The sequence below is a fragment of the Pterocles gutturalis genome, unplaced genomic scaffold (genome assembly GCF_000699245.1).
Source record: "Pterocles gutturalis isolate BGI_N339 unplaced genomic scaffold, ASM69924v1 scaffold38394, whole genome shotgun sequence".
Lineage (NCBI taxonomy): Eukaryota > Metazoa > Chordata > Aves > Pterocliformes > Pteroclidae > Pterocles > Pterocles gutturalis.
The window spans coordinates 4,286-14,530 of NW_010137125.1; the positions used below are offsets into that span (position 1 = coordinate 4,286).

The following is a 10,245-nucleotide window of genomic DNA, read 5'->3' on the forward strand; positions in this document are numbered from 1 at the left end:
ACTTTCTAGTTGCCAAATTCATGTGAAGCAAAGAAGAGAAGCTCCTGGCCTCCTCTTTCCTGTGCTTATATGCACAATTGCCAGCTATTCCCAATATACTAATTGATAAACTGTCAGGGCTTGTTTTATTTAAACCAGGAGGACTAGTGGGAGTAATGTTCAGTGGCGAAAGAGCTGCGTTATAGAATTTTGTAGCTTTTGTAGGGAAGTAGAATGTAAATGCAAACTGATGAGACTGGTTCTTTGCAGGTCTGTACTTGGTTTTTATAGTAATTTTTTTTTTTTTACTTGCATAAATGATCTGAGCATTTCCCAGCATCAGATTTCCCCATTCTTCTCAAATCTGTTAAACCTGTAATTTGGTTTAAGCGTAATGAAAATGTGTTTCTTAAATGGGCCTAACTCTTTCAGGAAAGCACAGCTGTAAATACTGGCGTGGCATGAACAGACACTTTTGCAATGTTATGTTGTCTCCAACTGGTCTTTAAAGCTTACAAACACTTTTCACAGAAAGTTATACTTTTAAAAAGTAGATGATTTTCTGGGTTTTTTTTGTGATTTACTGTAGCATTGTTGAATTAAGCAAAAATGAAATAAGTTGTTACATTCCAGGTGGAAAACTTTGTTTTTCAATTTCAGGTTAGCATATGGTGAAACATCCTATGTGTCTTTATTAGTGCATGTTTATAATTTAAATCGCTGTCTCTGTGTCCGTCTCAAATTGTAGCCCTCCTTTTTCTGTTGAAGGTCTTGGCTCATGTCAGGTTTATTGCATCGGGGGTAACTAACCTTTTGCTGTCTGAACAAATTAAATATAACTCAGCCTTTATTGATGTTTCAGTAGACACTGAAACTTTACTAATTCTAGAACAAGCTATGTACAATTCCCCAAGGAAAATCACATGCATCTCAAGAGACTTTTGGTTCATCTTTAATACTAAAAGAAGTACAAATGCCAAGCCTCAACAAAAAGTGATATCCATACACAGTTTTCTGAGAAAATAGGTATTGGTCTGCAACCTGTTTGCATATTTGGTATCAAAAGGCTGCCAGGCCTTGTCAGGTCCTCCTTTAAGTTCTTTAGCAAAAAAGTGACAAGAACGGACTTAGAAATAGATGATTGGTTCTTATGTTTTGTTTTTAAATGCTGAGAAATGCTTAGATACTTGAAAGAGCTCTTCTGAATCGCTTCATAGTGCCCAGGATGCAAGCTTTGCAGACAGTGCACTAGAAATAAAAATACTCTGAAATGTTAAAAGAAAGGTTTACTTTATTATAGTGACCTCTTCTGTATCGGTCTGTAGATTGATTCGTATAGGTGGTGTTTTCCTATTTGAAAAAAGCTTGCTGTATGCTAACTAATATTGAATATATTGTAGATAATCCAGTGACAAAGAAGTTAAAGATTGCAGTGTGGAAAGACTGCATTTTTTCTGTTCTTAGCCAGGAATATGTTTCCCTTTAGGGCAGTCACGTAGGGCAGGATTGCAAAAGCATCAGAACAAAAATGGCATGCACGGCATTCATATCCAAGCTTGTAAACAGGAGGTGAGAACAAAATCAGTTATTTCTGTATCTGTTTCACTTGCTGCTGTAGTCAGCTCAGGGTGGTGGTGCATGCTTGAACACAGGAGAGAGCTGCTCCTGGCTCTAGGAGCGAGAAACAGGAGTGTGCTGATGTTTGCAAATGCTCACACGTGGTCAAGTCTGGTTCACTCCTCTTTTTGTTACCAAAGCCAAATCTACAAATCTCCTCCAGATTTGTTCTCCCTTGTCTTGCTGTACCCCAAGTGATTCATTCAGCCTGTGAACTTCCATTGTCTCAGTTTAAATGTGGGCCAGAAGTCTTATTTGTCAGTCCTGGTGCTGGCTGCTGTTGTTGCATTTCTGCCTTTCTTGTGCAGCAAGTGGAAAGGAATTATATTTGAGCATTTGCAGTTTTGACTCCAGCTCATAATATGCGATTATTTTGTGACATGTCATTGCAGTGTTTCCTGTAGAATCACATCACATTTAAAGCTTGCTCTTTTTTTTTGTCCTTGTATCAGTCTGCATGGATCATGCACTCAAAAGAAAAGACAATTAGTGTTCACCACTTAAGTAAGTGTACTACAAAAATGACTGGAGGATTAGAGAAAACTTCTACTTATGAAGAATTATTAAATAAGCTGAATATACTTTGCTTGGCTAACTTGGCAAGCATTTTGATGTTTGCAGTTGTTAGAACAGTGAAAGGCAGCACTGAAGAGTGGATAAAAGAAAGACTGGCTATCTGAATAGGGATCTGCCTAGTAAAACTCTTCAAACTGCAGAAAGACAAGTCTTCCTGTTGGTTGAGATGCTTAAATTAGTAATCAAGGTATTGCCAGGAATAAATTACTAAATGATTTCCTATTCTGGATGATCTACTAGGAGTTTTGAATTCACTGATAAGAAATTGCTTTTCAAACAGTCTTTTCAAAGAGATGAAGAATGTAAGTAAATGGCTTTTTCAACCAACTTTTTTTATTGTGAACTAAATCTTTGGTCTCTTTCGGATGGTTTAATTTTTTCAGGGCTTCGCTCTGATGCCGGTTTTAGGACGTCTCTGAGAAGTCCAGCAAAAATAATTTGCCAGTAGCAGATTGTGCTGTACGTTAGTCCCACGAGGTGTGATCGTCCAGTGTGAGTGTGCAGGTGATAAACAGGATGAAGTTTTTCTGTGTGAGCTGAAGCTAAATATGCCTCAGTGCCTGCCACTTGTTTCAGCCTGTGGCCCCACTTCAGTTTTGTGTTATCTTAAATGGCTGCAGGCACAGACAAAAGCTTCCTAGCCTCTCTTTGCATGGACTGCTAGTGAGTGTGTGTTGCAATGTTAAGTATGGTGCCTGAAAAATTGTTTGCCAGTTGTATTAGAGCACTGATATTTCCCTCCCCCTACTCCCCTGGATCTGTTTTTTGTCTCTTCTCCTTTCACCCCCTCCCTCGGGCATGCCTACATTTATTTACAAATATTCTTAAATAGGTAGCACTTCAGTGAGACAGCCATAATCTAAAACACTGAGCACCCTGGCAGCCTGCAGATTCCTTCTGGCAGATCTTGGTAGACCAGTTAGAATGACTGTTCGAGGCTGATTGATCTGTATATATGTATTTAGTTATTTTAGCTAGCTACCTTTTCTTGCAGTTTTTTCCCCTCCCTTATTCTCTTGCTCTCAACCTGTGAAGACCTTGTTGTTGAATTATGGAAGCAGTATATACAGAGTTGCGTGTCTTAGTAGCTCTTGCTTTGTCAAATGATGCCTGTTGACCTTCAAGCGCCCATAAATTTGAAGCGAGGTTTACTTTAAAATATTAAGATAAATATTTTAAATAAAAGAATGGAAAGGCTTTTTTATAGTTCTTAATTAGAAAAAAAAAATCACCTTTTAACTTGAAATAGCTGTAAAATTCAGGAACTGATATAAGTTGATACTAAGCATGCCTCATTTGTTTAGCAGCCATAGTATTGTTTCTTTTTAAACATTTTCTGTTAAAGGTAAATGTTGTTTAATCTCTTGCTTTTCTGCAATGTTAAGGTGTCAGCCTAAAAAGGTGTGCAGATACAATACTTTTTAACATCCTTGTCATGATTGCTGATTCCAGGAAGTGTAAATTTCACTTTACTTTTTTAAACATTGATAAATATCCAGATTTGTTAAGTTGCAATATAATCATTTGATTATGTTGTTATGGCTGCTGAGCCTGAGTTAGGAAGTCAACAACATTTTAAAAACTTTGTTTCTAACCCGGTGCTACCTAAAACATTTCCTCACCCTTTTGTCCACTTTGCAGTAATGCAAACTTAAGAGTCTGTTGAGGAATTTCTTAAAACAATGTTGTTGCACATGAGGTGATTTTTTTTAAAATATAAGAATGAATTTTATTTTTGAAATCTCTTGGTAAAGAAGTGGAATAGTTAAGATGGCAACAGTGCTGTTAATTTAGACTGGATGCTTGTGAAACTTCTACATTTTGTTGCAGTTGGTAATATTGAAAACATTAATGAGATAAAGTGCAAAAAAAATGCTGAACGGTACAATTGTAGATGAAATAGGCTGTTCCAGGCAATCTCTCTCTTACCAATGTTCTCTGGTTTGGTTTTTTTTTTTCCCCTTCTCACTCACCTGATTTCAGTTTAACCCTTGGGCTGTAATACAGCGACTTGTAGCACTTGGCCTGGAATAGGCATGAGGCAGACGCTGCCTTGATTCCTCGCTGCAGAGCCAGCGCAGCCTGGTGCTGGATGGGGATGATGCGCCCCACCCATAAGGCAAGGAACACCACGAGTTTTGGCGTGATCCCCGTAGGCGTTTTAGAGGTTTGTGATGACTAGCTTACAACTTGATGCATTTTAACCTTACTAGCTAGAAGGTCAGTTGTCGCAGAACCTGTTTGTTGGGCATGTTTGTGAATTCTTCAAATTTTTGGCAAACCTTCCCAGGAGTGGCCAAAGCACAAGCGTAGAACAGTGTTGCAGATCATTCAGAGTGGAAGGATCCTCCTTTGCTGTCCCGCTCCTTCAGGCAGCGCAGGCTTCAGGGTTGACTTGTGCTAAAGCTGCAACCATGGGAGATGGCCTGTAGAGTCTCAATGTATTGATAAAATTCTGTCATTTACGTCTAAATTACAACAAAGTTGTAGCTCTACAGTTCAGTTAAGCTTTTCATTGTGTTTAAAGCCAGAGCTCTTACACTTTAAATGTTTGCACAGACTTTTAGACAGGTGTTAGCTAAGTAGTTTGATCAGAAATGGTGATCCTAGAGTTATTACTGTTTTGTTCTAGAAACTGAGAAAATGCTGCTAGATCTCATCATCTGTCATTTTAGATATTTAATTGCATTGCACTCATTCAGTTTTCATTTATACTAAAAATTGTTTCATGTATGGTATGAACCTTTAGGTTCCTCTGCATATTTTCGATTAATCGCCAAACATTGTAAAGAATGAAATCTGCTTATGACATATGGACTGTTACAGTGTTCTTGTTAGTATAAAACTTCAGTTATTATTTTAATGCTCTCCTTATGTGCATTACAAATAAACCTGAATATTATCATTAATAATTTCTTAAACAAAATTTGAGCGTACATATATTACTGATCTTTTGTTGTCCACTGAGGTTGACTTAATTGTAATTATCCAGTGGGTATGTAAATGAAGGATGAGGGTTGCTAACTTCCTGTGGGAAGGAGCAGGTGTATTCTCCTTACTTTTAATATATTATGAAAATGACCAAATGTAAGCATTCTCATTTTCAGAGCCAGAATTTCTCAAAAATAATGAGTATTGGACATGAGCATGCTACTCAGAAGAAAAACACGAACACAGTATGCTAGAAACTGCACAGCCTCCAAGGAGAGAGCAAAATTATTCTCAAGCCCTCTGGTGCACTTGTCTGTTTCTTGATTTGCCAGTAAAACTACCGATCTGTAAAGTATATAGTAACCTGAAAGATCCTGGCCATAAGCATGTGTAGGGCTGGAGAGATGGCTCTTGGGCTGTGAATTCCACTCGGCTGTTGCTGCATGCTTTTTGAGTAAGAAACACAAGGATTTATTGGAAGTACAGGAAAAAGAAAAGTTGTAAGGCATCATTAAGAGCATTGGCATACCGCTGATAATAAGAGATGTCCAAAGAATCAATGTTTCTTTCAGTGCTCTTTCTTCTTGTTCAATGTGTGTATAATACGTACAGCCTGCCAGTGGCCCCAAGGGGAGAGCACAATCCTTTTCCTTCATGTTGAATTGTAACATGTAGATGCTCCAGAGGTAGAGTTAGGAACGTTATTTATGTTATTTTAGGTGCTTAAGAAGCTTCTGGTAACAGTTTGGAATTTTGGTTCTCAAATGGTTAGTCAGAGAAGTCACGGAAGCTAGAAATTGCTTGCAGATAGCAGGTCACATCATAGATCACGTCAGCTTGTCTCCTGATGGCATTGGATGATCTTTTTTATTCCAACCAAATGCATATTTACATCATGTGCTACTATTTTTAATAGTGTGCTTTGATGTTCCCTCACTTTTTGCCTAGAAGGACCTGTTTGGAGGCAGGGAGAGAGAAATCACTATCACAGGGCACTAGTATATGCATTGTCATCTGTGAGTCTGTGCAGTTACTGCAAACCGAGTTGTACATGCTTGAGGTGCTCCTCTTGTTACTGAGAGAGATCGGGACCTGGTTGAGTTGACGTGCTTCTTGCACAGTTACAGTCTTCAGGGTAGGAAATGCTGACTCCAAAGTCAACATTTCTTTTTTCTGTGTCTTTCCATAAACCTGAGCATAAAACAAATGTCAGAATTCGATTGTAGTTTTTTGTTCACCTGATTTGAGTATTGAGGAGGAGCTCAATGCCAGAGTGACAGAGGCCTTTCCTTTGATTCAGCTGAGGTTTTTTTGGCAGTCAAATACATTTCCCCCAGTGAAGGCAAAGACTGGCTTTGTTGGAGAGCAGCCAGTGTTTTTCACTCGTCATAAACTGGCTGCACTAGTTGGTGACTGGTGGTTAAGCTTCAGGTGTCTGTCAAGCTGTTTACTGGCTGTACTTGAGCAATGAAATTATGTCAGCTGGTGTCATATTTTAGAGCAGCTGCTCTAGCTGGCCACCAGCAAATGGCCTTTTGGAGTAAGATTAATCTTACCTTATCTCCAAAATTCAGCTGAGTTGTGTGCATTCCCTTTATCATTGCTGGAGAGAAAGTGGCATTTACAGATGCTGTTCTGCTCGCTTTGGGATAAAAATCTGAAGTCAGATAAGTTATTCTTTAGAAGTGTCTGTCTCCATTAACTAAAATACCTGGGGGCTGCTTGCAAGGTTGTGGCAGGTGAGGAGAGGATACTGCTGCCCATTTCTCCTTTGCTTTACCTAGAGATTGGTGCAGACTGCAGTAGGTGTTTATATAAATGAAAGGCTTACTGCTCTTCACATTCCACAGCTGATGGTCTAGACCAGTTGCCTTTTATCCTGTTTGTGCTCCTCAAGAGACAGGTGAAATACTTGGAGACTTAGCTGCGAAGGTGGCAGAGAGCTTCTGATCCTGAGAATGGCAGGTGGCTTGCAGTGCAGGTGAGGTCGAGGCGTGAAGTGGTGACTGCCTGTAGGTATCTTTGTCTAAGAGTGTATTCATGAGTTGAGAGAGCACAAGAACCTGCCTCTTATAATGGACTTGCTTTGAGCATGAGGTACAAAAGCAGGTAGTTCTGCCTTTATGATTAGGAATGAATATCTTGTATATATCATAATTTTCTATTTAAATGAGATTTTTTGCAGGCAACTAAATACTCTGGTGGAAGTTAATAAAGGTTAGGTGTCTGTTTTCCATTTGACTTGTATACCATTTCTCTCTTTGTCTCCCCCACCAAAATACCTTTCTCTGTTTTCCATTTTTTCTCTCTCTTAATTACAGTATTTTAGGAGAGCTTTCTTTAGCCTATTTTAGTAAGTATTATAATTAACACTTGGAGCTGTATTGCAAACAGTGTTATTTTTCTTCTAGCTGAACATGCTGTACTTCAGTTCTTTGACTAGTATCATATATCTGACATGTATCTATAGAACAGTACACTAATTATACACTACTTCAGTTAGTGAGCAGAAATACTTTATCATCTTCTCCTGCTTATTGTTGGTAAATGCTTCTATCTGCTGAAGGCTTTTTGTATGCTTATTTTATCTGTGCCTTATCCTTTATTGAATGTTTAGCCAGGAGAGGAAGTGAACCCTGTCAAACAAACTAAAATTGCTTTATTTCTTATCTTTTTTTTTTTTTAAAATCTCTAATGAGCATGCAGTTTAGAAGGCTTATCTGTGCAGTGTTTTGTCTAAGCATTTAATGTTTATGAAACATAGAAAGCCAATTTCTTTTGAACTGTACAAATCAATTTTAAATTAGCTTGGGGGAGACACACACACTTAAGAGCTATGCTGCATGGTTTTGATGAAGCAGATTCTAATTGAATGCTTCCTTTTGCAGGCCCAGATCGCCTTTCTTCAAGGTGAAAGGAAAGGGCAAGAAAATCTGAAGAAGGATCTGGTGCGAAGAATCAAAATGCTGGAATATGCGCTTAAACAGGAAAGGTATGCTGCTTTAGTGATGAGTACATAATGAAGAAATTCTGAAGACAGATACCTTTTTTTTTTTTGCCTTCACATTTGACAAAAACAAGACATTTCTTCTGTATGTATTCAGTTCTTAAGCTGACAGATATTATTGTACTAAATCAACCTAGCAGTCTAAATGTCTGCATTATGGTAAAAAAAAAAATAGCTAACGTAGTATGGCTGTAAAAACATGCAAATAAACCCCATGGCTAATCAATGATGAGTACTTTTTCCTTGGTAAAATTTCACCTAACTGTATGGATTATACCCCAGAATTACAGTGTATTCTCTTTTTGTTCGATGAACTAGCTTTGTTTAATAATATGTGACAACTGAAATCTTGAATAACTGTCTTCAGTCTAGTAATTGCTGGTTTTTAAACCTTGTTAAGTTTCTAGTCTTTTCAGTATGATAGAATCTACAGGAATATCTTCTGGAGGTTAATTGTGTGAGGAGTGAAAAAATGTTTGTGTTTGCCAGTTAATCAAATGTCTGTTTCTTTGTTCCTGGGGATTTCAGTGGAAGTCCCATGTTTACTTTACCTTTTTTTTTTCTTACATATACTTTCCTGTTGCTCTAATCTTTGAGGCAAACAAATTGGATTTTTTGTCATGTTTCCAGTCCAACTGGTTTATTTTATGCTAAGTTTAGGGTTGTTTTTATTATTATTATTAGTAAAATGTCTTTTAAAACTCTTGATCAAAGAGTATATTTATGGTACTACTGCAGAGCAATCATTGCTTACGTACCATTTTCCTATCACATAATTCCCACTTCTTGTCAATAAAATATTAATAAAATAAACCTCTTTTAAATTGTTTACATTAGAAGAAATTAGATTAGAAATATACACGTATGCAAATGAGGAAAAAGGACAGTAATTCACTGTATTGAATTAGATTTCCTCATCTTATCTGGGCTGCTTTAGCACATGAGACATGCCTTTCACCATCCAGTTTGGCTCTTTCTGGTAGCAGCCAATTCATCTGCTACCATGGAGCTGCAGCCGCTTTCCTGGCCAGCAGTAGCTTAGGGCTCCAGCATACTTGCTTCCTCTTTGGAAGTTCTCAGAGAAGTGCTTAAGGTAGATACCTTTTTTGTGCAGGCCTTGTTATGGCACTGATCTTATTGCAAATAGCACAGAAAAAATATCAAATGTATGCATAATTGAGATTATAGCCATGGCAAGGCTACATTTCAGGCATGATTATAAAGATTAGAGTCACTTTAAAAGAAGACAGAGACAATGGAGTACATTCTTGTGCAGTTAAAGATATGCTTTAAGGTATATAAATTCAGTAAGTGTTCTTGCATTTTAAGACCGAGGGAGCTATTCCTGGGTACTTAGGGATATCTCTGATAGTTCATGTTCGTAACCCAGATAGATTGGTAATTTATCTAAAATTATCAGACTATGTAGAAACATTTCTGTGTGCTATCAGGGAAGCTTTTCAAGATTAAAAAAAATAAAAAAAAAATCAAACTTCCATATGGGTAGTGAAAATGTTCCCCGGTTGCATTCAGTAAAATCTACCTGAATTAAAACGTTTAAATATAGCAGTCACTGTCAGGATTAGGAAAAAAGCACCTGGTGGTTTCTTATTACTTATTTGTAAGTATCTCTTATATTTTCTTGTATTTTTTTCTGCAGTGTATGGTGTTAACCTTGGTAACTCAGGTCAGTAGGCTACAGTCAGCTGATCCCATACAGTTTGACAGTTTCAGTATGGGTGTGCAATGGTTTGTAGAGTAAATGTGGTGCTTGTGAGTAGTGTGTGCTGGAGACAGCTATTTATAAGAGTGTGTGGTTTTAAACAGCAGTATTTTTGCCAGTTTCTGAAGAAACAGTCTTGTATTTCTGCTGGAAATGTCTCTCAGCAAGTGTTCTTGCTGGGTACTTAGAAGAATGGCAACATACTGAGCTTGGAAGCAGTGCTCTCTTTCCCAGCATTTTCCTAAATCAGCGTTGGCCAGGTTAGGCAGGAGTCAGTTAGGATGCTGCCTGTTTCCCTTGGGATCTCAGAACTGGAAAATGAGATCCTACGAAGTAGGAGGAAAACATTTCTGGTCAAGTTAGGGGAAGGGTGGTGTGGGTGGGATAGGGCAGGGAAGCATTTCTGGGTTCC

General features: G+C 38.0%; 1 protein-coding gene across 1 annotated transcript in view; it reads left to right on the plus strand.

Moving 5' to 3' along the window:
• Positions 1 to 7,991: 7,991 nt before the first annotated feature.
• The window catches only part of STRN (striatin, calmodulin binding protein), a gene marked incomplete at its 3' end in the record, with an annotated part of 41,947 nt that continues 39,693 nt past the window's right edge, over positions 7,992 to 10,245 (plus strand). Inside the window, exon 1 of the mRNA XM_010082533.1 lies at positions 7,992 to 8,095. Coding sequence (XP_010080835.1) covers positions 8,067 to 8,095 — 29 coding nt within the window. The remainder of the gene's footprint in view (positions 8,096 to 10,245) is intronic.